The sequence below is a fragment of the Oculina patagonica genome, chromosome 6, assembly GCF_052425735.1.
Source record: "Oculina patagonica isolate OP01 chromosome 6, crgOcupat, whole genome shotgun sequence".
Classification (NCBI taxonomy): domain Eukaryota; kingdom Metazoa; phylum Cnidaria; class Anthozoa; order Scleractinia; family Oculinidae; genus Oculina; species Oculina patagonica.
Window position 1 is genome coordinate 16,706,506 of NC_135763.1, and position 24,999 is coordinate 16,731,504.

Genomic DNA, 24,999 nt, shown 5'->3' on the forward strand with positions numbered 1-24,999 from the left:
GCACGTCACGAACAAATGCCTTTTCGTTATATAGTGAAGCACACAGGTTATGCACAGCGACAGGAGACAGCGAATTACATTACAGTAAATACGCCTTATCACAGTTTTCGACGCCATTTTGACGAGTAGCTAGGCAAAGCGGGTAGAAATTACAGTATTTGTATGGGAATTCCACGGCAAATATCTTTTAAAAAATTGAATTCTGGACAACTTATGAATTGTAAAGTTAAGATACTAGGCAAAAGTTTTTATTCACCAAGTTTGAAGGATGTAGCGGGGCTAGAAAGCATTCAGTTCCGTTTTTAATTTCCCATACATTTGTCTATATTTTTTTTCCCGCGAACCGCGTCAACTCACCGAACTGGAACGTAAATCTGCAGAGAAAATACAGACAAATGTATGGGAAATTAAAAACGTAACTGAACGCTTTCTAGCCCAGCGACATCATTTTCATATGAATGGTTTCGCAAGTAGACTCGTTTTGAAACAGAAGTAAACTCAGAAAAGGACTATTAGACCTGGGTTCCATCCATTGTATAAATCTGTCACGGCCAGACAATTGATTGGTCAGACATAAAATAAGAGCTAACGGGTAAATCTGAAGAATAGGCTGATCACTTTAGGTTTAAACTATTTATCTTAACGTTTATAATGTGTGTTTCTTTGTCAAGTGAAATTACATTTCCTGGCCATCCATAACAAGAAATTAAGCCATCAAGACAAGCAGTTGTTGTGATGAAATGGTGCACATAGTTCCGTGTACCTTTTCTAAAAAAGAGAAGTTTTTAGTTGAGTGTGGAAAGAAATCTAAAATTGCTTCAGTTTGGTTTTTGTTGTAACTGGCAATCTGCGATTGGTTTAAAAATAACTTGCGCCACTTAGCCTACTCGACAAATCAGATGCAAAAACAAAACCAATCGCGACGTACTCGTGCGTGATTTCTCGCTCTTGGCGCCGGTTGCGTGTATTCCACATGTATTTGCTTCGTGCTTTTATTGGTTCAATGTGGTGAGTACATTTGTTGTCACTGATAGACTGTGCGAATCCCTCTATTTTCTCGTATTTTTCTTCAATCATTGAACGCAGGAATTGAAAGCTACTCTAATACTGAACGTTCATAATTATGGACTTCTGACAAAAAAATAGGAATAAAAATCTTAAACTCAAGAAAACATCTAAATTGCAAATTGATAAAGGTTACGAGAAATGTTCCAATCTGCTACAAAAGTGAAATTTAAAACGCACAGACAAGGTTACCACGCGTAAGGTATCGATAAAAAATCTCCCAAATTACTAAAGTTAGTTTGCGAAACAATGATCTAACGTACACGTAGTCAGGCAGTATAATAATATGAAGAATAACCTTAAAATTGCTGGCTGGCAGACATGCTAATGAGCCAATACCTCCTTTAGCTTCCTTTGTAAAAGTTAAATTAACAACGCGTCACAAAAAGTATTTAAATTTCCAGGAAAAGTTACTCGTGCCATGCTCTTCTATGCCCTACATCGATCACAAACTGAAGCACTCATGCAAATAAAACAAATGTTGTAAACAAAGATCCGCCTCTCTTTTTAACTCTATTAACGCGGGTTTTCACTTACGCTTGCGCTGATGGGCGCCGTAAACAAACTTATTAACGACCGGCATGTACGTAGTCTCTTTTGAGTTAGTTCACTTTCAATTTTCAGATTACTTTCACAATAAGGGTTGAACGTATAAAACTATACCCTGAGATTTGTAAGACGAGAAACGTTCTGAGTCGACACTGTTCCGTGTTCTGCGCCAGTTTCTTTGCTTAAGCTTTACACTAAAAAAACCTACAAGCTTCCTAATAAATCCACTGTAACGTCATCTCCAATCAGAACAAATGGTGCCCAGTCACTCACGCTGTACTTCTTGGAGTCTCTCATCCACTTCATGGACTGGTGAAGAGCTTCACTTGCACTCAGTTTATCACGCACCAGATGCCCGTAGAAACGAATCATGAACTCTTTGGTGGAATCGTCATTCAGGAGCCACAGGGAAACCAGGACTGAACGAGCTCCAGATGCAATGAAGGCACGTGCGATACCCACCACTCCCTCTGCTTGCATGATCTTTCCGCGACCACTGTGACAACAGCTGAGCACAACCAGCTTGGCTCGGATGCCAACCTTTGAGATGTCTTCCATGGTCAGCACGAAGTCTTCTTTGCTTGGCACTCGAGGAGAAGATGGGTTTGGCGCACAAGCGATCTCTCCTCTTTTCGCATCACCATGGGCAGCGATGTGAATCAGACAGACATTATTTATCCTTCGTAGCACTTCTTCCTTTGTTGCCTGCTCGCCCAGCAGTGGCGAAACGTTTAAGAGTTCGGCAATTTCTTTTGCCTCCTGTCTAGCCGCCGGTAATTGTCCCAATTCTCTCACTCTACTTACGTCTGGATCGCCTACGATCAGCGCTCCAGTCTGGCTGTGAAAATCTGCTGGGCTGTCAAGAATAAGCTTGAGTGTTGCTAAAGAAGGAGCGATTCGGATCCTGCATTTTTCAGACAAGAATTTTCCATTAGCATCTTGCAGTGAGGCAAAAGGAATCATAAACATGGATCCTTCAGGGACGATTACAACCTCTCGACCCTCAATACGATCGGCAAATGGAGCTATTAGCATGTCGTAAAGCTTGTGTGGTGTATTCCTTGCGTTGTCTCCATTTTCCTCGTCGTCCAATTCTATAAGACGTTTTCCTTCCCTTCCTCTGCCTTCTTCCTCGTTAGATGTAGACTCCGAGTAATAAAATGCTGATAACGAACGGTCTTCACAATCGATGTCTCGACCAGTAGTAAGGGACCCGAAAGTTATCTGCAATGTTGCTTCCAGAAGATCAAACATATCGTCTGCCGACGATTCCTTTGGATTAAACATCTCTGTTTTGCTGTCTACATTTGTCAATACCCAGAAAAATGTTTTGTCAAGTGTTATTGCAATGAACACTAAAGTTTGCTCTTTCGTCAAACTGTGAATCAAGTTGCTGAGGCTATTCTCATTAAGTGGCTCAAACTTCTCTTCAATGGCATAATTCTTTGATAACAATTCCCTCAATACGCGGGCACGTCCTCGCTCTGCTGCTAATAAAGCAACAAGGTTCCTCCCGAGTTCAATCAGTAAATAACTGTGCCATTTGTAACAACTAAAATAGCCGCAGAACATCTCACCGACAGAGAGTTTATACTCATCCGTCAAATGCTCAAGTTCACTTTCGAAGCACTTGACACTTTCAGCAGAAACGTCGCATGCCTTTTGGATGTCTCCTCCTGAAGACCAACTAGCAGCTAAGCGCGTAAGCGTAAAAGACATCGGAACCTTTCTGGCTCCCACTTCCCTGATAATTTCCATAACTTGCTCTTTGTATTCAGTTGCCTTGTCTTTTTGGCCGAGAGCAAGGTATATATCGGAGAGCCAAATGCAGGCGTTTTCCTTAACCTGTCTGTCTCCTATTGAATTGCTTATTTCAAGAGCTCTTTCAAAGTACTTGATTGCTTCGTCATATTGCTCTAAAATACCAAAGTGGGTACCGATGGCGGCGCAACAAATCCCTTCACTTTCGCAGTCATTTGTTTCTTTACAAATTTGAAGCGTTTTTTGGAGCAATTCTAATGATTTGTTTTCTTTCTTCCCAATCCCGCCAGAAGCGATAGCTTCCCGATATAGCATTGCCGCTCTTGCGGAACCATCTCCAGTTTCGTCACTAAGTTTAAGTGCTTCGTCTCGTATCTGCTGAGATTCCTCTAACTTATCAAGGTAAGTTAACACTTTACTGAGGTAGAATAAGGCCATTGTTTCCATCTCTTTATTTCCAATTTCCTTGGCAATTTTAATTGTCATCAGTTGGCACTCCTTTGCTTTTTCATATTGACCGAGGTCATGATTTATTTGTCCAAGATAGCAGTAAACTGCTCCTTCATATTTTACATCTCCAGTTTCCTTGCTTACTTGAAGTGCTTTATCGAGATATTTAATCGCTTTGTCATAACGGCAAAGGGCTTCAAACGCACAAAAAATAAGGTAGTAAGACCTTCGTTCTCCTTTTTTGTCTACGATGCTCTTGCTTATCTTTAAAGCACGTTTAGCATTCGCTTTTGTCTCACTGTAGTTTCCTATAAAAAAGTAGGTGGTAGCAAGGGCATGGTAGGTATACACGGTAAACTCAACTGGACTTGGCAAATTTATGTCTTCCAAGAACTTGTTCAGCGTCAGCCACTCTTTGAAAAATTCTATCGCTGCATGGTAACGGCCGGTGTTCACCAAAAAATGTGGCACTATAGAAAGAATCATCATTGCTAACCCGAACCCAAAGTGGATCATGATTACGTGGGCGATTCTAAGTAAACAATATAAAGAAAGGTGTTAAAAATATTTAGTAAATTAACCCCTTCTGGCGGCTGGTATATTGGAGGATAATTGCCTGAGCCTGATAGATTGTCCGAAAAATAAACATTTAGCCGTTCGGACAATTCTTCAGCCAAGGGCATTACCGTATTTTCTCAAATAAACGCCGGGGGCGTTTATTTAAAACTCGGCCTCTGAGACCCGGCGTTTAGTTTGAGAGAGGTTCCCTCTTACATGCTTATGTTATATAGGCAATTGTGTTGGCCCAAGATAGGATTTGAATTTTTATCAGTTATGAATGTGAAATCTTAATGCTTGTGTACAGTTGCGAGTGGCGACTTTATTGTCAGATCTTAATGCTTCTGTACTACATTGCGAGTGACCGCATTCATACAGATCATTGATTGCTTCTAAGAGTAAACCTGAGGCACATAAAATAAAATAAAAATTAGATGACATTTTCTCAAAGTAGAGTAAAATATAATATGTCAGTCAATGTGAATTTTCCTGATGAGACTGAGAAAGGTTCTTTCCTACATTTTTACATGTATGTTATATAGGCAATTGTGTTGCCCTAAGAAAGGATTTTTGATTTTTAACAGTTATGAATGTAAGATCTTTATGCTTTTGTACAGTTGCGAGTGGCGACTTTATTGTCAGATCTTTATGCTTAAAATAGGCTTTATGCTTAAAATAGGCAATTGTGTTGGCCTGAGATAGCGCCTCCCTTGTAAAAATTTTACCGCGATCGCGCCGCGAATCGCGGCGCGTTTTTGGCCGCCGCGATTGGCGCGATCGCGCCGCGATTGAGCTTGGATCGCGCCGCGATTCGCGCCGCGATTCGTGCCGCGATTCGTGCCGCGATTCGTGCCGCGATTCGCGCCGCGTTTTTGGCCGCCGCGATTGGCGCGATCGCGCCGCGATTGAGCTTGGATCGCGCCGCGATTCGCGCCGCGATCGGCTTGGATCGCGCCGCGTTTTTGGCCGCCGCGATTCTCGCATCGCGGCGCGATGGGTCGGGAATCGCGCCGCGATTTGGCTTGAATCGCGCCGCGATCGCACCTAAATCTATACATTTAAAAACAATTATCTTGGCGTTTTGCATACCGACAAAACAAACACACAGACTGTATCGAAACAACATCATTTATTTACAGAAGCTTACAGAAAAAGACGGCCAGTTTCGCTGCCGAGCACAATTAAATTTCGCAAAGCCGGAGAGCGTGATTGAGTCTTTAGTTTACAAGCAAATAAGTGAACAGTTCTTCTGCAAAATGTGAACAACACATACATAACGGCAACTAACCTTTTACTCGTGCTCAAGCGAAAGAAGATGCAATGATGTGATCTACCAAACGAGCGAACTATCTCTTGCATCTGCGAAGTAGCCGAACCGTCGAAGATGCGCTTTCTTTTCCCCGAAGCTTTTTTTAAATAATACAACATTTAAGTCCCAAGCATCAACAGGCACAACTATGCATTGAATGGTCCTTACCGTCAAAATGTTTTCCTCTTTCCACTGTTCGAGTTTTGCATTTTTTTTAAGTTCACAGTTTAGCTGTAGTTCAGTCAACAAAGTCCATGACGAAGCGACGAAGCGCTAGCTGTTGAAATTATAAACAAGCAGTCGCTCGAATTAACAAAACAAATTCTAGCAGTTTTCACAGAGACGCTTTTCCCTCAAGTTAGGTCGCTTCTAAACTCTTGTTATTAACAGAAGCAGCTAAAAAAGAACACATTTTTCCAGTCCTGATTGTGAAGAGAAAACATACCAACTTTCTCGAAATAAAATTTCTTTTCTGCTTGGGATGGCGTAGCGATTGCGTGTACTATGCACTACGTGACCTAACTCAGCCAATCGTAACGCTCAGTTCACGACACCTTGGGCAAAAGGCGGGAAAGGACTTCGATGTGTGTGGTCTACGATCGTGGTCTACGGGAAGGTAAATATAAAGCTCTAAAAAAAGCTCATTCTGACAGCCTCTTCGGAGCCACAATTAAATTAAATGCCATAGAGGATTTTTCAATGCAAAAAACGCAATTGCAGCGAATTCCTGATTGTATTTGCATTTGAAGAAAATGGCCGACAGAAATTTGTCATTGGATTGCTCAAAGGTATTAAGGCTCCTCAAAGATAAGAAAAGAAAGAAACAAAGTGTTTGAAAAGATTAAAAAACGGACTGTTAAGAAAAATAAAAATAAAAATTCTTATCTTTTAATTTATCTTTACTCATTATCACGCGCCGCTTTGTCGCGCCAGTTCGTCTAGACTAAAACTAAATAAAACTTTTCTCGTGGGAATCACGTCCTCACGGCTCACCGTCACGTAATAAAATGTTTTTCGACATTTTAAATCAAACTAGTTTTATAACTACTTTGATTAGTACTTAAAGTTTATTTCATCAATACAAGCCATGATTTGCGTTACGACCACAGCATGATTTGTGAGAGTTTCAAAGCATATTGACTTTCTCCCGGTGATCGAGAAGTGAGTTCTCGCCGGGAACACTTCCCAAGATTTATTCCAGCCCCCCAAATCGCGGTGCGGTGGTAATCAATCGCGCCGCGATCGCACTCATCACGCCGCGATCGCGACTATCGCGGCAATCGCGGCGCGATCGCGACATTCGCGGCGCGATCGCAACTATCGCGGCGCGTTCGCGTTCATTTACAATCGCGTCACGCACGATCGCGTCGCGATGACAACAAATCGCGGCGCGATCGCGTCAGTCGCGGCGCGATCGCGACATTCGCGGCGCGATCGCGGTAAAATTTTTACAAGGGGGCCTGGTCTGGATTTTTAACAGTCAAGAATGTGAGATCTTTAGGCTTTTGTACAGTTGCGAGTGGCAACTTTTTTGTCATATCTTAATGCTTTTGTTCTATTGTGAGTGACTGCATTCATAGAGATCATTGATTGCTTCTAAGAGTAAACCTCAGAATCACAAAAAAAAAAATTTAGGTGACATTTTCTCAAAGTAGAGTAAAATATGTCAGTCAATGTGAATTTTCCTGATGAGACTGAGAGAGGTTCCCTCTTACATGCTTATGTTATATAGGCAATTGTGTTGGCCCAAGATAGGATTTGAATTTTTATCAGTTATGAATGTGAAATCTTAATGCTTGTGTACAGTTGCGAGTGGCGACTTTATTGTCAGATCTTAATGCTTCTGTACTACATTGCGAGTGACCGCATTCAAACAGATCATTGATTGCTTCTAAGAGTAAACCTGAGGCACATAAAAATTAAATAAAAATTTGATGACATTTTCTCAAAGTAGAGTAAAATATAATATGTCAGTCAATGTGAATTTTCCTGATGAGACTGAGAAAGGTTCTTTCCTACATTTTTACATGTATGTTATATAGGAAATTGTGTTGCCCTAAGAAAGGATTTTTGATTTTTAACAGTTATGAATGTAAGATCTTTATGCTTTTGTACAGTTGCGAGTGGCGACTTTATTGTCAGATCTTTATGCTTCTGTACTATTGTGAGTGACCGCATTCATAAAGATCACTGATTGCTTCTAAGAGTAAACCTGAGGCACATAAATTAAAAATTCAAAGTAGAGTAAAATATAATATGTCAGTCAATGTGAATTTTCCTGATGAGACTGAGAAAGGTTTTCTCCTACATGTACATGTTTATGTTATATACATGTAGGCAATTGTGTTGGCCCAAGATAATTAAGGTTTGGATTTTTAACAGTTATGAATGCAAGATCTTTATGCTTTTGAGGCACATAAAAAATAATTTCAGGTGACATTTACTCAAAGTAGAGTGAAATATAACCTACATCAGTCAATGTGAATTTTCCCTGAGGAGGGGAGGTTCTGTCCTACATGTTTATGTTATATAGGCAATTGTGTTAGCCCGAGATAGGGTTTGAATTTTTTACCATTATGAGCATGAGATTTGTCAGTTTGCAAGGGGTGAATTTATTCTCAGAGCTTTTTAAGCTTCTGTACTATTGCGAGTGACTACATTGTATTCATAAGGGGATTTGGAGTTTCAACTATTATGAGTGTGAGATCTTTATGCTTTTGAACAGATATTTACTGCAGCTTCTTTTAGACCTTTACAACTGCTAATGTAAGTAATATCTTATATTATTGTTTTTTTAGGAATTAACAAGACAAAGAGCTGCTCTTAAAAGCTGACTGAAAATGAGGTGCCAATCATGAAAAGGGAAGGGCTGCAGAAATTTTAATTTTTGAGGCATTGTGCCTAGAAACATACCAGTAATTGCATCTTTTTCTGTGAGTATGCTGTGCCAGAACTGTTGGCCTCAGTACTGAACACATGGATAGAGTAATTCAACTCAGATTTCATGAAATAGAAGTAAGGCATCATCATAAGACACTGATTCCATTATTTTGTTGACTATTGTGAATCAACAATTGAAACATTGAATTTTGTGTTTCATTGTGTCCATCATTTAGTGTTGTTTCACAGGGTGATTAGGAAAACCACACTTAATTTATTGTTATATTATGAAGTGATGTCATTATGTTTGTTTTATATCATAAACTGTGCCATGCACATTGCATTTTACAAAATGTACATAAAACAGTCAATGGATTAGATAGTTTGCTCAGTGGCCTTGCCAAATTGTTGTTGTTATGTTGCTTATTTGAACCAGGATCAACAAACTAAAAAATTAAGAAAAAATAAGTAAACAATCAGTTTTTGGTGGTACTAAGGAAGGGTTCTGCATCTACCGGTATTTAGAATTTGACTACCCCATCATTCTAACCACCAATAGTTTAAGAGTATATTGCTTCTGTGCACTATATATAAGGGTGTGTAAACACAGGCCTGCTTCCACTAATGGAATCAGGCCTGAATGCTTCACAGCTGGCTTCGCAGATCCAGTGATTGAATAATTTATTTGAGACTTGTCCCAAGACATTCAAAAAATATTTATAACTACTATGTGGGAGGTGCGGTGGCCTAATGGTTAGCGCACTCGACACCGAGTCGAACAGCCTGGGTGGGGCGCTACGTTGTGTTCTTTGGCAATACACTTTGCTCTCACAGTGCCTCTCTCCACCCGGTGTATAAATGGGTACCGGCGAATTTACTGCTGGGGGGTAACCCTGCGATGGACTAGCATCCCATCCAGGGGGGGAGTAGCAATACTCCTAGTCGCTTAATGCTACGGAAACCGGGATAAGCTCTGGCTGAATGGGCCTCATGGCCCGGACACAGACTTTACATAAAATACTGTATTTATTCGATTAAGCGCCCTGGCCGCTTATTAAATTTTCAGACCTTGGGAGTGGGTTCTTATTCAAGGTGGGCGCTAATTTGAGGTTGGGCGCTTAATCAAATAAATCCGCTATTTAATTTAATAAAAAAAAAATTAGCCAGTCTCATCTGACAGCAAAAAATTTTACTGTATTCATTTTTATTGTACGTATTTATAAACGACTGTTTAAAACACTTTATGTGACTATTTGTAATTTATGTAGGGAAGTAAGACAAAATAAAGAAATAAACAAATAAAAAAAATATTGGTTTCACTGTATATGTTTGTCCACAGCATGCTTCTGGTGCTCCCCCCTCCCCCGGCCCCACCCTTTTTTTTAGCAATTTGTATCATTTAGAATGCATCAAAAGGTGAAGCAAGGCTAATTAAAGGTGATTGTGAAACTTTTGTTGGACTTTAATGGGAATAAAACACACATTAAAGATGACTATGAAACTTTTGTTGGACATTAATGAGAATAAAACACAATTAAAAGATGGATGTGAAACTTTTGTTGGACATTAATGAGAATTAAACACACATTAAAGATGACTGTGAAGCTTTTGTTGTACATTTTAATGAGAATTAAAGGTAAACTAAAGATGGTTTTTGGAGACCTTACCAAAAAGTTAAAGGTAAACTAATTGTATCTTTATTGGCCATTTATGAGAGCCTTTTAAAGCCTATGAAATGATTCTTTGAGTTAGCTTTTATCTTAAAATGCAATTTGTATGAAATGGTTCATTAGTATACCTTTATTTCATAAATAAAAGTTCATTAAAGGTACATTTAAAGTCTTTCCTAATGAAATTAAATGTGGTTTAAATACTTCAAATGTACAACTTTAATCTACCTTTAAAAGCAATTAAATCCGTTATTTCGTCCTGTGAATAATTATATACCTTATTGCGGGCCCAAGAGAGGCCCGTAACCCTTATCTTGACAGTGACCAGCGGATTGCGTATGACGCGTGCGCGCCACGTTTATAAAAGACTAGCTGCAAAGCGGAAGTTGAAAATTTTGTTCTTCCACCAAGAACGATCAGAATGCGAAAAATGTGTCAATCACAACAGTTTGTCGAAACACCGGAAGTTGAAAATCTGTTCATCAAGACGATAAGAATGCGAAAAATGTGTCAATGTCAACAGTTTGTCACATAAGATCGAGGCTTCTGTCACATGGAAGAAACATTACGTTTTGCAGACGTTGTTCAGGCGTTGGTTTTGAGAAAATTTGCTGTGATTGTATCACAGATAAACCAGAGCAAAACGAATGATTCCAACAACAGTTATTTAATCTCGAAAAATTCCTTACAACACTGACAACATAGCGAGTTCGCCGACAGAGGAAAATCACATCTTAATTGCACCGCGTGCTCGATTAAATCATGCATTCCTCCCGTGACGCGTTACTTTTGTCCAGTGATTTGTCAATTATCAATCCGTAATCTTCCACCATGAACGGTTAATGCAAAAGGATCCGAAAATGTATCGTTCAAACACTGGGAAGTTGAGAATTTTTTTTCCTCCACAAAGAACGATTAGAATCCGAAAACAAAAGTTTGTCGAGGCCCGCACTTTCTGACCTGTGGTTACCACTAGTTATAGGAAATTAACGCTTCATGAAATTAACGCGAATTTCAAAAATTCGCGTTAATTTAAGTCGCGTTAATTTTTGTTAACGTTAATTTCCGCGCCGTTAATTAAGTGGAGCGTTAATTTCCATGACCTTAATTTCCATTATTTTGGTCCCAATTTTTCGATACAGTCCAGACGTTCTTGACTGCAAGGAAAAGACATTATTTCATCAGGGTGGAAATCTGCTGTTATCACTGAAACAGCGAAGAACGTTCGAGGCGGTCAGATTCCTTCGCCTAACCCCTACGTCGAGGATTATACGCCTAGTGTTGAAATAAACGTGTTCTTGTTGTCTCAACAAGTTTTTTTCTTTGTGTTCGTCGCGTTAATTTCCTTCATTTTGAAATGTCCCCCCCTCTTTCGCGTTAATTTCCTTTATTGGAAAGTAATTTTTCCTTCAATTCGCGTTAATTTAAGTCGCGTTAATTTCAAATACCTTAATTAACACAAACGTTAATTTCCTATAATAAGGTAAATCAAAGTGACCTAAACGAAAATCACATCGGTGTTATTTTCATTTGGCTCCGTGACGCACGTTATGACGTCAGAGCAGTTGACATTGTTAATATTTGCGTGCGCTTACGTGCAACACAAAAACTTGTATTAACCTTCTCTTTATCGAAGCTATTAATATAACACGATGATTTATGGCTGGGTTTCGTTAATCGTGCAGTGCTTTGTCAATAAATATGTGTTTTCTTATCAATTTCACTTTCGATACAAGGGATGCGTATGAAGTATATTTATATCACGGAACAACGGAAAGAGTGTAATATAAGGTATAGTATTGGTTAAAAATATTCCAAAAGATGGAACTTGGCTGGCATACTAAGTGTCAAATAGAAGTCGAAGGCGATTCCTTGATATTTCAGTGCTGTTAGAGCAACAGAAACAATAGACTTCTGTTCGTCAGGTTACAGATTACACACTACTTAGCACTGCCGTCCCAAAAGGGCTCAAACGAAACACAAAAAGACAGATAGATTGCTTAACCTAATTGGGCTACATTAACACAAACCTTAATAGATGTTTTCTGGAGTATATTCCCCGCACTTATTCCAGTGTTAACTGCACGGAACGATGTAGACTTGAACGACCATCAGCAATGATTTTCGAATAACTACATCATATAATTAGCGGCAGAACAATGGCGTGACACCATATTTTGATAGGTTATTGGTATTGCGACACGTCACGCGATATGGTGCACGTCACGAACAAATGCCTTTTCGTTATATAGTGAAGCACACAGGTTATGCACAGCGACAGGAGACAGCGAATTACATTACAGTAAATACGCCTTATCACAGTTTTCGACGCCATTTTGACGAGTAGCTAGGCAAAGCGGGTAGAAATTACAGTATTTGTATGGGAATTCCACGGCAAATATCTTTTAAAAAATTGAATTCTGGACAACTTATGAATTGTAAAGTTAAGATACTAGGCAAAAGTTTTTATTCACCAAGTTTGAAGGATGTAGCGGGGCTAGAAAGCATTCAGTTCCGTTTTTAATTTCCCATACATTTGTCTATATTTTTTTTCCCGCGAACCGCGTCAACTCACCGAACTGGAACGTAAATCTGCAGAGAAAATACAGACAAATGTATGGGAAATTAAAAACGTAACTGAACGCTTTCTAGCCCAGCGACATCATTTTCATATGAATGGTTTCGCAAGTAGACTCGTTTTGAAACAGAAGTAAACTCAGAAAAGGACTATTAGACCTGGGTTCCATCCATTGTATAAATCTGTCACGGCCAGACAATTGATTGGTCAGACATAAAATAAGAGCTAACGGGTAAATCTGAAGAATAGGCTGATCACTTTAGGTTTAAACTATTTATCTTAACGTTTATAATGTGTGTTTCTTTGTCAAGTGAAATTACATTTCCTGGCCATCCATAACAAGAAATTAAGCCATCAAGACAAGCAGTTGTTGTGATGAAATGGTGCACATAGTTCCGTGTACCTTTTCTAAAAAAGAGAAGTTTTTAGTTGAGTGTGGAAAGAAATCTAAAATTGCTTCAGTTTGGTTTTTGTTGTAACTGGCAATCTGCGATTGGTTTAAAAATAACTTGCGCCACTTAGCCTACTCGACAAATCAGATGCAAAAACAAAACCAATCGCGACGTACTCGTGCGTGATTTCTCGCTCTTGGCGCCGGTTGCGTGTATTCCACATGTATTTGCTTCGTGCTTTTATTGGTTCAATGTGGTGAGTACATTTGTTGTCACTGATAGACTGTGCGAATCCCTCTATTTTCTCGTATTTTTCTTCAATCATTGAACGCAGGAATTGAAAGCTACTCTAATACTGAACGTTCATAATTATGGACTTCTGACAAAAAAATAGGAATAAAAATCTTAAACTCAAGAAAACATCTAAATTGCAAATTGATAAAGGTTACGAGAAATGTTCCAATCTGCTACAAAAGTGAAATTTAAAACGCACAGACAAGGTTACCACGCGTAAGGTATCGATAAAAAATCTCCCAAATTACTAAAGTTAGTTTGCGAAACAATGATCTAACGTACACGTAGTCAGGCAGTATAATAATATGAAGAATAACCTTAAAATTGCTGGCTGGCAGACATGCTAATGAGCCAATACCTCCTTTAGCTTCCTTTGTAAAAGTTAAATTAACAACGCGTCACAAAAAGTATTTAAATTTCCAGGAAAAGTTACTCGTGCCATGCTCTTCTATGCCCTACATCGATCACAAACTGAAGCACTCATGCAAATAAAACAAATGTTGTAAACAAAGATCCGCCTCTCTTTTTAACTCTATTAACGCGGGTTTTCACTTACGCTTGCGCTGATGGGCGCCGTAAACAAACTTATTAACGACCGGCATGTACGTAGTCTCTTTTGAGTTAGTTCACTTTCAATTTTCAGATTACTTTCACAATAAGGGTTGAACGTATAAAACTATACCCTGAGATTTGTAAGACGAGAAACGTTCTGAGTCGACACTGTTCCGTGTTCTGCGCCAGTTTCTTTGCTTAAGCTTTACACTAAAAAAACCTACAAGCTTCCTAATAAATCCACTGTAACGTCATCTCCAATCAGAACAAATGGTGCCCAGTCACTCACGCTGTACTTCTTGGAGTCTCTCATCCACTTCATGGACTGGTGAAGAGCTTCACTTGCACTCAGTTTATCACGCACCAGATGCCCGTAGAAACGAATCATGAACTCTTTGGTGGAATCGTCATTCAGGAGCCACAGGGAAACCAGGACTGAACGAGCTCCAGATGCAATGAAGGCACGTGCGATACCCACCACTCCCTCTGCTTGCATGATCTTTCCGCGACCACTGTGACAACAGCTGAGCACAACCAGCTTGGCTCGGATGCCAACCTTTGAGATGTCTTCCATGGTCAGCACGAAGTCTTCTTTGCTTGGCACTCGAGGAGAAGATGGGTTTGGCGCACAAGCGATCTCTCCTCTTTTCGCATCACCATGGGCAGCGATGTGAATCAGACAGACATTATTTATCCTTCGTAGCACTTCTTCCTTTGTTGCCTGCTCGCCCAGCAGTGGCGAAACGTTTAAGAGTTCGGCAATTTCTTTTGCCTCCTGTCTAGCCGCCGGTAATTGTCCCAATTCTCTCACTCTACTTACGTCTGGATCGCCTACGATCAGCGCTCCAGTCTGGCTGTGAAAATCTGCTGGGCTGTCAAGAATAAGCTTGAGTGTTGCTAAAGAAGGAGCGATTCGGATCCTGCATTTTTCAGACAAGAATTTTCCATTAGCATCTTGCAGTGAGGCAAAAGGAATCATAAACATGGATCCTTCAGGGACGATTACAACCTCTCGACCCTCAATACGATCGGCAAATGGAGCTATTAGCATGTCGTAAAGCTTGTGTGGTGTATTCCTTGCGTTGTCTCCATTTTCCTCGTCGTCCAATTCTATAAGACGTTTTCCTTCCCTTCCTCTGCCTTCTTCCTCGTTAGATGTAGACTCCGAGTAATAAAATGCTGATAACGAACGGTCTTCACAATCGATGTCTCGACCAGTAGTAAGGGACCCGAAAGTTATCTGCAATGTTGCTTCCAGAAGATCAAACATATCGTCTGCCGACGATTCCTTTGGATTAAACATCTCTGTTTTGCTGTCTACATTTGTCAATACCCAGAAAAATGTTTTGTCAAGTGTTATTGCAATGAACACTAAAGTTTGCTCTTTCGTCAAACTGTGAATCAAGTTGCTGAGGCTATTCTCATTAAGTGGCTCAAACTTCTCTTCAATGGCATAATTCTTTGATAACAATTCCCTCAATACGCGGGCACGTCCTCGCTCTGCTGCTAATAAAGCAACAAGGTTCCTCCCGAGTTCAATCAGTAAATAACTGTGCCATTTGTAACAACTAAAATAGCCGCAGAACATCTCACCGACAGAGAGTTTATACTCATCCGTCAAATGCTCAAGTTCACTTTCGAAGCACTTGACACTTTCAGCAGAAACGTCGCATGCCTTTTGGATGTCTCCTCCTGAAGACCAACTAGCAGCTAAGCGCGTAAGCGTAAAAGACATCGGAACCTTTCTGGCTCCCACTTCCCTGATAATTTCCATAACTTGCTCTTTGTATTCAGTTGCCTTGTCTTTTTGGCCGAGAGCAAGGTATATATCGGAGAGCCAAATGCAGGCGTTTTCCTTAACCTGTCTGTCTCCTATTGAATTGCTTATTTCAAGAGCTCTTTCAAAGTACTTGATTGCTTCGTCATATTGCTCTAAAATACCAAAGTGGGTACCGATGGCGGCGCAACAAATCCCTTCACTTTCGCAGTCATTTGTTTCTTTACAAATTTGAAGCGTTTTTTGGAGCAATTCTAATGATTTGTTTTCTTTCTTCCCAATCCCGCCAGAAGCGATAGCTTCCCGATATAGCATTGCCGCTCTTGCGGAACCATCTCCAGTTTCGTCACTAAGTTTAAGTGCTTCGTCTCGTATCTGCTGAGATTCCTCTAACTTATCAAGGTAAGTTAACACTTTACTGAGGTAGAATAAGGCCATTGTTTCCATCTCTTTATTTCCAATTTCCTTGGCAATTTTAATTGTCATCAGTTGGCACTCCTTTGCTTTTTCATATTGACCGAGGTCATGATTTATTTGTCCAAGATAGCAGTAAACTGCTCCTTCATATTTTACATCTCCAGTTTCCTTGCTTACTTGAAGTGCTTTATCGAGATATTTAATCGCTTTGTCATAACGGCAAAGGGCTTCAAACGCACAAAAAATAAGGTAGTAAGACCTTCGTTCTCCTTTTTTGTCTACGATGCTCTTGCTTATCTTTAAAGCACGTTTAGCATTCGCTTTTGTCTCACTGTAGTTTCCTATAAAAAAGTAGGTGGTAGCAAGGGCATGGTAGGTATACACGGTAAACTCAACTGGACTTGGCAAATTTATGTCTTCCAAGAACTTGTTCAGCGTCAGCCACTCTTTGAAAAATTCTATCGCTGCATGGTAACGGCCGGTGTTCACCAAAAAATGTGGCACTATAGAAAGAATCATCATTGCTAACCCGAACCCAAAGTGGATCATGATTACGTGGGCGATTCTAAGTAAACAATATAAAGAAAGGTGTTAAAAATATTTAGTAAATTAACCCCTTCTGGCGGCTGGTATATTGGAGGATAATTGCCTGAGCCTGATAGATTGTCCGAAAAATAAACATTTAGCCGTTCGGACAATTCTTCAGCCAAGGGCATTACCGTATTTTCTCAAATAAACGCCGGGGGCGTTTATTTAAAACTCGGCCTCTGAGACCCGGCGTTTAGTTTGAGAGAGGTTCCCTCTTACATGCTTATGTTATATAGGCAATTGTGTTGGCCCAAGATAGGATTTGAATTTTTATCAGTTATGAATGTGAAATCTTAATGCTTGTGTACAGTTGCGAGTGGCGACTTTATTGTCAGATCTTAATGCTTCTGTACTACATTGCGAGTGACCGCATTCATACAGATCATTGATTGCTTCTAAGAGTAAACCTGAGGCACATAAAATAAAATAAAAATTAGATGACATTTTCTCAAAGTAGAGTAAAATATAATATGTCAGTCAATGTGAATTTTCCTGATGAGACTGAGAAAGGTTCTTTCCTACATTTTTACATGTATGTTATATAGGCAATTGTGTTGCCCTAAGAAAGGATTTTTGATTTTTAACAGTTATGAATGTAAGATCTTTATGCTTTTGTACAGTTGCGAGTGGCGACTTTATTGTCAGATCTTTATGCTTAAAATAGGCTTTATGCTTAAAATAGGCAATTGTGTTGGCCTGAGATAGCGCCTCCCTTGTAAAAATTTTACCGCGATCGCGCCGCGAATCGCGGCGCGTTTTTGGCCGCCGCGATTGGCGCGATCGCGCCGCGATTGAGCTTGGATCGCGCCGCGATTCGCGCCGCGATTCGTGCCGCGATTCGTGCCGCGATTCGCGCCGCGTTTTTGGCCGCCGCGATTGGCGCGATCGCGCCGCGATTGAGCTTGGATCGCGCCGCGATTCGCGCCGCGATCGGCTTGGATCGCGCCGCGTTTTTGGCCGCCGCGATTCTCGCATCGCGGCGCGATGGGTCGGGAATCGCGCCGCGATTTGGCTTGAATCGCGCCGCGATCGCACCTAAATCTATACATTTAAAAACAATTATCTTGGCGTTTTGCATACCGACAAAACAAACACACAGACTGTATCGAAACAACATCATTTATTTACAGAAGCTTACAGAAAAAGACGGCCAGTTTCGCTGCCGAGCACAATTAAATTTCGCAAAGCCGGAGAGCGTGATTGAGTCTTTAGTTTACAAGCAAATAAGTGAACAGTTCTTCTGCAAAATGTGAACAACACATACATAACGGCAACTAACCTTTTACTCGTGCTCAAGCGAAAGAAGATGCAATGATGTGATCTACCAAACGAGCGAACTATCTCTTGCATCTGCGAAGTAGCCGAACCGTCGAAGATGCGCTTTCTTTTCCCCGAAGCTTTTTTTAAATAATACAACATTTAAGTCCCAAGCATCAACAGGCACAACTATGCATTGAATGGTCCTTACCGTCAAAATGTTTTCCTCTTTCCACTGTTCGAGTTTTGCATTTTTTTTAAGTTCACAGTTTAGCTGTAGTTCAGTCAACAAAGTCCATGACGAAGCGACGAAGCGCTAGCTGTTGAAATTATAAACAAGCAGTCGCTCGAATTAACAAAACAAATTCTAGCAGTTTTCACAGAGACGCTTTTCCCTCAAGTTAGGTCGCTTCTAAACTCTTGTTATTAACAGAAGCAGCTAAAAAAGAACACATTTTTCCAGTCCTGATTGTGAAGAGAAAACATACCAACTTTCTCGAAATAAAATTTCTTTTCTGCTTGGGATGGCGTAGCGATTGCGTGTACTATGCACTACGTGACCTAACTCAGCCAATCGTAACGCTCAGTTCACGACACCTTGGGCAAAAGGCGGGAAAGGACTTCGATGTGTGTGGTCTACGATCGTGGTCTACGGGAAGGTAAATATAAAGCTCTAAAAAAAGCTCATTCTGACAGCCTCTTCGGAGCCACAATTAAATTAAATGCCATAGAGGATTTTTCAATGCAAAAAACGCAATTGCAGCGAATTCCTGATTGTATTTGCATTTGAAGAAAATGGCCGACAGAAATTTGTCATTGGATTGCTCAAAGGTATTAAGGCTCCTCAAAGATAAGAAAAGAAAGAAACAAAGTGTTTGAAAAGATTAAAAAACGGACTGTTAAGAAAAATAAAAATAAAAATTCTTATCTTTTAATTTATCTTTACTCATTATCACGCGCCGCTTTGTCGCGCCAGTTCGTCTAGACTAAAACTAAATAAAACTTTTCTCGTGGGAATCACGTCCTCACGGCTCACCGTCACGTAATAAAATGTTTTTCGACATTTTAAATCAAACTAGTTTTATAACTACTTTGATTAGTACTTAAAGTTTATTTCATCAATACAAGCCATGATTTGCGTTACGACCACAGCATGATTTGTGAGAGTTTCAAAGCATATTGACTTTCTCCCGGTGATCGAGAAGTGAGTTCTCGCCGGGAACACTTCCCAAGATTTATTCCAGCCCCCCAAATCGCGGTGCGGTGGTAATCAATCGCGCCGCGATCGCACTCATCACGCCGCGATCGCGACTATCGCGGCAATCGCGGCGCGATCGCGACATTCGCGGCGCGATCGCAACTATCGCGGCGCGTTCGCGTTCATTTACAATCGCGTCACGCACGATCGCGTCGCGATGACAACAAATCGCGGCGCGATCGCGTCAGTCGCGGCGCGATCGCGACATTCGCGGCGCGATCGCGGTAAAATTTTTACAAGGGGGCCTGGTCTGGATTTTTAACAGTCAAGAATGTGAGATCTTTAGGCTTTTGTACAGTTGCGAGTGGCAACTTTTTTGTCATATCTTAATGCTTTTGTTCTATTGTGAGTGACTGCATTCATAGAGATCATTGATTGCTTCTAAGAGTAAACCTCAGAATCACAAAAAAAAAAATTTAGGTGACATTTTCTCAAAGTAGAGTAAAATATGTCAGTCAATGTGAATTTTCCTGATGAGACTGAGAGAGGTTCCCTCTTACATGCTTATGTTATATAGGCAATTGTGTTGGCCCAAGATAGGATTTGAATTTTTATCAGTTATGAATGTGAAATCTTAATGCTTGTGTACAGTTGCGAGTGGCGACTTTATTGTCAGATCTTAATGCTTCTGTACTACATTGCGAGTGACCGCATTCAAACAGATCATTGATTGCTTCTAAGAGTAAACCTGAGGCACATAAAAATTAAATAAAAATTTGATGACATTTTCTCAAAGTAGAGTAAAATATAATATGTCAGTCAATGTGAATTTTCCTGATGAGACTGAGAAAGGTTCTTTCCTACATTTTTACATGTATGTTATATAGGAAATTGTGTTGCCCTAAGAAAGGATTTTTGATTTTTAACAGTTATGAATGTAAGATCTTTATGCTTTTGTACAGTTGCGAGTGGCGACTTTATTGTCAGATCTTTATGCTTCTGTACTATTGTGAGTGACCGCATTCATAAAGATCACTGATTGCTTCTAAGAGTAAACCTGAGGCACATAAATTAAAAATTCAAAGTAGAGTAAAATATAATATGTCAGTCAATGTGAATTTTCCTGATGAGACTGAGAAAGGTTTTCTCCTACATGTACATGTTTATGTTATATACATGTAGGCAATTGTGTTGGCCCAAGATAATTAAGGTTTGGATTTTTAACAGTTATGAATGCAAGATCTTTATGCTTTTGAGGCACATAAAAAATAATTTCAGGTGACATTTACTCAAAGTAGAGTGAAATATAACCTACATCAGTCAATGTGAATTTTCCCTGAGGAGGGGAGGTTCTGTCCTACATGTTTATGTTATATAGGCAATTGTGTTAGCCCGAGATAGGGTTTGAATTTTTTACCATTATGAGCATGAGATTTGTCAGTTTGCAAGGGGTGAATTTATTCTCAGAGCTTTTTAAGCTTCTGTACTATTGCGAGTGACTACATTGTATTCATAAGGGGATTTGGAGTTTCAACTATTATGAGTGTGAGATCTTTATGCTTTTGAACAGATATTTACTGCAGCTTCTTTTAGACCTTTACAACTGCTAATGTAAGTAATATCTTATATTATTGTTTTTTTAGGAATTAACAAGACAAAGAGCTGCTCTTAAAAGCTGACTGAAAATGAGGTGCCAATCATGAAAAGGGAAGGGCTGCAGAAATTTTAATTTTTGAGGCATTGTGCCTAGAAACATACCAGTAATTGCATCTTTTTCTGTGAGTATGCTGTGCCAGAACTGTTGGCCTCAGTACTGAACACATGGATAGAGTAATTCAACTCAGATTTCATGAAATAGAAGTAAGGCATCATCATAAGACACTGATTCCATTATTTTGTTGACTATTGTGAATCAACAATTGAAACATTGAATTTTGTGTTTCATTGTGTCCATCATTTAGTGTTGTTTCACAGGGTGATTAGGAAAACCACACTTAATTTATTGTTATATTATGAAGTGATGTCATTATGTTTGTTTTATATCATAAACTGTGCCATGCACATTGCATTTTACAAAATGTACATAAAACAGTCAATGGATTAGATAGTTTGCTCAGTGGCCTTGCCAAATTGTTGTTGTTATGTTGCTTATTTGAACCAGGATCAACAAACTAAAAAATTAAGAAAAAATAAGTAAACAATCAGTTTTTGGTGGTACTAAGGAAGGGTTCTGCATCTACCGGTATTTAGAATTTGACTACCCCATCATTCTAACCACCAATAGTTTAAGAGTATATTGCTTCTGTGCACTATATATAAGGGTGTGTAAACACAGGCCTGCTTCCACTAATGGAATCAGGCCTGAATGCTTCACAGCTGGCTTCGCAGATCCAGTGATTGAATAATTTATTTGAGACTTGTCCCAAGACATTCAAAAAATATTTATAACTACTATGTGGGAGGTGCGGTGGCCTAATGGTTAGCGCACTCGACACCGAGTCGAACAGCCTGGGTGGGGCGCTACGTTGTGTTCTTTGGCAATACACTTTGCTCTCACAGTGCCTCTCTCCACCCGGTGTATAAATGGGTACCGGCGAATTTACTGCTGGGGGGTAACCCTGCGATGGACTAGCATCCCATCCAGGGGGGGAGTAGCAATACTCCTAGTCGCTTAATGCTACGGAAACCGGGATAAGCTCTGGCTGAATGGGCCTCATGGCCCGGACACAGACTTTACATAAAATACTGTATTTATTCGATTAAGCGCCCTGGCCGCTTATTAAATTTTCAGACCTTGGGAGTGGGTTCTTATTCAAGGTGGGCGCTAATTTGAGGTTGGGCGCTTAATCAAATAAATCCGCTATTTAATTTAATAAAAAAAAAATTAGCCAGTCTCATCTGACAGCAAAAAATTTTACTGTATTCATTTTTATTGTACGTATTTATAAACGACTGTTTAAAACACTTTATGTGACTATTTGTAATTTATGTAGGGAAGTAAGACAAAATAAAGAAATAAACAAATAAAAAAAATATTGGTTTCACTGTATATGTTTGTCCACAGCATGCTTCTGGTGCTCCCCCCCCCCCCCGGCCCCACCCTTTTTTTTTAGCAATTTGTATCATTTAGAATGCATCAAAAGGTGAAGCAAGGCTAATTAAAGGTGATTGTGAAACTTTTGTTGGACTTTAATGGGAATAAAACACACATTAAAGATGACTATGAAACTTTTGTTGGACATTAATGAGAATAAAACACAATTAAAAGATGGATGTGAAACTTTTGTTGGACATTAATGAGAATTAAACACACATTAAAGATGACTGTGAAGCTTTTGTTGTACATTTTAATGAGAATTAAAGGTAAACTAAAGATGGTTTTTGGAGACCTTACCAAAAAGTTAAAGGTAAACTAATTGTATCTTTATTGGCCATTTATGAGAGCCTTTTAAAGCCTATGAAATGATTCTTTGAGTTAGCTTTTATCTTAAAATGCAATTTGTATGAAATGGTTCATTAGTATACCTTTATTTCATAAATAAAAGTTCATTAAAGGTACATTTAAAGTCTTTCCTAATGAAATTAAATGTGGTTTAAATACTTCAAATGTACAACTTTAATCTACCTTTAAAAGCAATTAAATCCGTTATTTCGTCCCGTGAATAATTATATACCTTATTGCGGGCCCAAGAGAGGCCCGTAACCCTTATCTTGACAGTGACCAGCGGATTGCGTATGACGCGTGCGCGCCACGTTTATAAAAGACTAGCTGCAAAGCGGAAGTTGAAAATTTTGTTCTTCCACCAAGAACGATCAGAATGCGAAAAATGTGTCAATCACAACAGTTTGTCGAAACACCGGAAGTTGAAAATCTGTTCATCAAGACGATAAGAATGCGAAAAATGTGTCAATGTCAACAGTTTGTCACATAAGATCGAGGCTTCTGTCACATGGAAGAAACATTACGTTTTGCAGACGTTGTTCAGGCGTTGGTTTTGAGAAAATTTGCTGTGATTGTATCACAGATAAACCAGAGCAAAACGAATGATTCCAACAACAGTTATTTAATCTCGAAAAATTCCTTACAACACTGACAACATAGCGAGTTCGCCGACAGAGGAAAATCACATCTTAATTGCACCGCGTGCTCGATTAAATCATGCATTCCTCCCGTGACGCGTTACTTTTGTCCAGTGATTTGTCAATTATCAATCCGTAATCTTCCACCATGAACGGTTAATGCAAAAGGATCCGAAAATGTATCGTTCAAACACTGGGAAGTTGAGAATTTTTTTCCTCCACAAAGAACGATTAGAATCCGAAAACAAAAGTTTGTCGAGGTCCGCACTTTCTGACCTGTGGTTACCACTAGTTATAGGAAATTAACGCTTCATGAAATTAACGCGAATTTCAAAAATTCGCGTTAATTTAAGTCGCGTTAATTTTTGTTAACGTTAATTTCCGCGCCGTTAATTAAGTGGAGCGTTAATTTCCATGACCTTAATTTCCATTATTTTGGTCCCAATTTTTCGATACAGTCCAGACGTTCTTGACTGCAAGGAAAAGACATTATTTCATCAGGGTGGAAATCTGCTGTTATCACTGAAACAGCGAAGAACGTTCGAGGCGGTCAGATTCCTTCGCCTAACCCCTACGTCGAGGATTATACGCCTAGTGTTGAAATAAACGTGTTCTTGTTGTCTCAACAAGTTTTTTTCTTTGTGTTCGTCGCGTTAATTTCCTTCATTTTGAAATGTCCCCCCCTCTTTCGCGTTAATTTCCTTTATTGGAAAGTAATTTTTCCTTCAATTCGCGTTAATTTAAGTCGCGTTAATTTCAAATACCTTAATTAACACAAACGTTAATTTCCTATAATAAGGTAAATCAAAGTGACCTAAACGAAAATCACATCGGTGTTATTTTCATTTGGCTCCGTGACGCACGTTATGACGTCAGAGCAGTTGACATTGTTAATATTTGCGTGCGCTTACGTGCAACACAAAAACTTGTATTAACCTTCTCTTTATCGAAGCTATTAATATAACACGATGATTTATGGCTGGGTTTCGTTAATCGTGCAGTGCTTTGTCAATAAATATGTGTTTTCTTATCAATTTCACTTTCGATACAAGGGATGCGTATGAAGTATATTTATATCACGGAACAACGGAAAGAGTGTAATATAAGGTATAGTATTGGTTAAAAATATTCCAAAAGATGGAACTTGGCTGGCATACTAAGTGTCAAATAGAAGTCGAAGGCGATTCCTTGATATTTCAGTGCTGTTAGAGCAACAGAAACAATAGACTTCTGTTCGTCAGGTTACAGATTACACACTACTTAGCACTGCCGTCCCAAAAGGGCTCAAACGAAACACAAAAAGACAGATAGATTGCTTAACCTAATTGGGCTACATTAACACAAACCTTAATAGATGTTTTCTGGAGTATATTCCCCGCACTTATTCCAGTGTTAACTGCACGGAACGATGTAGACTTGAACGACCATCAGCAATGATTTTCGAATAACTACATCATATAATTAGCGGCAGAACAATGGCGTGACACCATATTTTGATAGGTTATTGGTATTGCGACACGTCACGCGATATGGTGCACGTCACGAACAAATGCCTTTTCGTTATATAGTGAAGCACACAGGTTATGCACAGCGACAGGAGACAGCGAATTACATTACAGTAAAT

At 39.6% G+C, this 24,999-nt stretch overlaps 2 protein-coding genes across 3 annotated transcripts; both read right to left on the reverse strand.

Moving 5' to 3' along the window:
- Positions 1 to 91: 91 nt before the first annotated feature.
- Positions 92 to 24,835, reverse strand: LOC144658438 (tetratricopeptide repeat protein 28-like). 2 transcript variants are annotated; one of them, XR_013571717.1, is made up of 3 exons: positions 24,722 to 24,835; positions 14,155 to 16,817; positions 92 to 1,675 (listed from the first exon to the last, which is right to left on the reverse strand). XR_013571717.1 is itself a non-coding variant. In XM_078518838.1 (2 exons), exon 2 carries the CDS (start codon positions 16,799 to 16,801, stop codon positions 14,279 to 14,281), a length of 2,523 nt encoding a protein of 840 aa, XP_078374964.1. In that variant the 5' UTR covers positions 16,802 to 16,817; positions 24,722 to 24,835; the 3' UTR covers positions 12,553 to 14,278. The 2 variants fall into 2 exon arrangements, 1 of the variants encoding a protein (XP_078374964.1); XM_078518838.1 differs by lacking the exon at positions 92 to 1,675 and having other exon boundaries at positions 12,553 to 16,817.
- LOC144658437 (tetratricopeptide repeat protein 28-like) lies at positions 1,671 to 12,386 on the reverse strand. The gene is made up of 2 exons (XM_078518837.1): positions 12,273 to 12,386; positions 1,671 to 4,357 (listed from the first exon to the last, which is right to left on the reverse strand). Exon 2 carries the CDS (start codon positions 4,339 to 4,341, stop codon positions 1,819 to 1,821), a length of 2,523 nt encoding a protein of 840 aa, XP_078374963.1. The 5' UTR covers positions 4,342 to 4,357; positions 12,273 to 12,386; the 3' UTR covers positions 1,671 to 1,818.
- Positions 24,836 to 24,999: the final 164 nt, after the last annotated feature.

Bases quoted from the DNA above. Each gene is read 5' to 3' on its own strand.
- LOC144658437 (XM_078518837.1), bottom strand. From the start codon at position 4,341: ATGATCCACTTTGGGTTCGGGTTAGCAATGATGATTCTTTCTATAGTG.
- LOC144658438 (XM_078518838.1), bottom strand. From the start codon at position 16,801: ATGATCCACTTTGGGTTCGGGTTAGCAATGATGATTCTTTCTATAGTG.